The sequence below is a fragment of the Penaeus monodon genome, chromosome 20 (assembly GCF_015228065.2).
Source record: "Penaeus monodon isolate SGIC_2016 chromosome 20, NSTDA_Pmon_1, whole genome shotgun sequence".
In the NCBI taxonomy this organism is placed as follows: domain Eukaryota; kingdom Metazoa; phylum Arthropoda; class Malacostraca; order Decapoda; family Penaeidae; genus Penaeus; species Penaeus monodon.
In genome coordinates, this window is record NC_051405.1 from 29,012,942 (window position 1) to 29,014,153 (window position 1,212).

The window sequence follows — 1,212 nt, forward strand, 5'->3', positions numbered from 1 at the left end:
ACTTAAGTTCATTTTTCTTAGATCACCCTTCACAGCTCACCTGAATCTACCTCACCTGTCCATCCCATTTGTAGGTATTCCTGGACCCCGAGGACGATCAGGCAACCCAGGTGAAAAAGGTGAAGCGGGGGTTCCTGGTTTGAGCACCTGGCTTATCAACGGTACCGAGGTTGAGAAGCTTCTTATTCCACCAGAAATACCGGGTATGTGGTATTGAGATTATTCCACCCATTTTTTTGCTTTTCTTAGGGTTTCCTTTTTGTTTCTGGTTTTGTAATTAATGGATTTATTGTCCTTTTTTATTTCTAGTTGGATAATTTTACTTCCGTCATTAGCATAATTTGCTATGCTTTCTACAGCAGAAAATAGGATCAGTGAATTTAGTTTTAGAAACTAAAAGAGCCTAAACTTTTGCATTGTCCTTTTCTAAAGAGAATTAATGACATTATCATCATAATTTACATTACTATAATTATTCCCTCCACTTCTATTTAGTAAAAGTAACAACGAACTCAGTGTCAGTAGTATGATGATCTTCAAAATCCATATCCATATCCACTGCTATCCTCATCCTGCCTCAGGGTCGACCCGCAAGAAGCCCAGACGTCGTAAGACTATCATTGTTCGCGAGGGAGACAACTTGCGCATGCGCTGTAACCCGACGGGAGAACCTCGGCCGCAGGTGGAGTGGAGCAGGGAGGACGGGGGGGTCATTCCCACGGGCCAGTGGAAGGGTAAGGCCGGATATCAAAAGATGCTTGCGAGAACAAACCATTAAAAGTAGATAATGGTGATAATCCGATAAGCAGGCTGATGGAGATAATAACAGTAAAACAAACAAGAAGAAAGAAAGATATAAAGACATTTGTATTGCCGGTGAAGTTAAATCTAATCTAAACCCTCGCGTCCAACAGACAGTGGTCTTAACAGCCGGATCCTGAACTTAACACACGTCCGCCGAGACCACACCGGAACCTACCTCTGCCAGGCTTACAACGGGGTGCCGCCCTCCGATTACAAGAGTTTCAAGGTCGAAGTTCACTGTAAGTATTCTGAACATTAAGGAAGAGGATTACTTTTTTTCTACTTAATCTTTGTCTACTTCGTAATAGGGAGGGTTATCACTTCAGCTGTTACTGCATTATTGATACTACTGATTTGTGACTGTCATCCATCAAGGTCTTATTAGGAGATATAGATACGCTGCGTTAA

At 42.2% G+C, this 1,212-nt stretch overlaps 1 protein-coding gene across 1 annotated transcript in view; it reads left to right on the forward strand.

Annotated features, from left to right (window-relative positions):
• The window catches only part of LOC119585744, a gene marked incomplete at its 5' end in the record, with an annotated part of 12,123 nt that overhangs the window by 2,612 nt on the left and 8,299 nt on the right, over positions 1–1,212 (forward strand). The window contains 3 exon segments of the mRNA XM_037934451.1: positions 75–203; positions 582–734; positions 915–1,043. Coding sequence (XP_037790379.1) covers positions 75–203; positions 582–734; positions 915–1,043 — 411 coding nt within the window.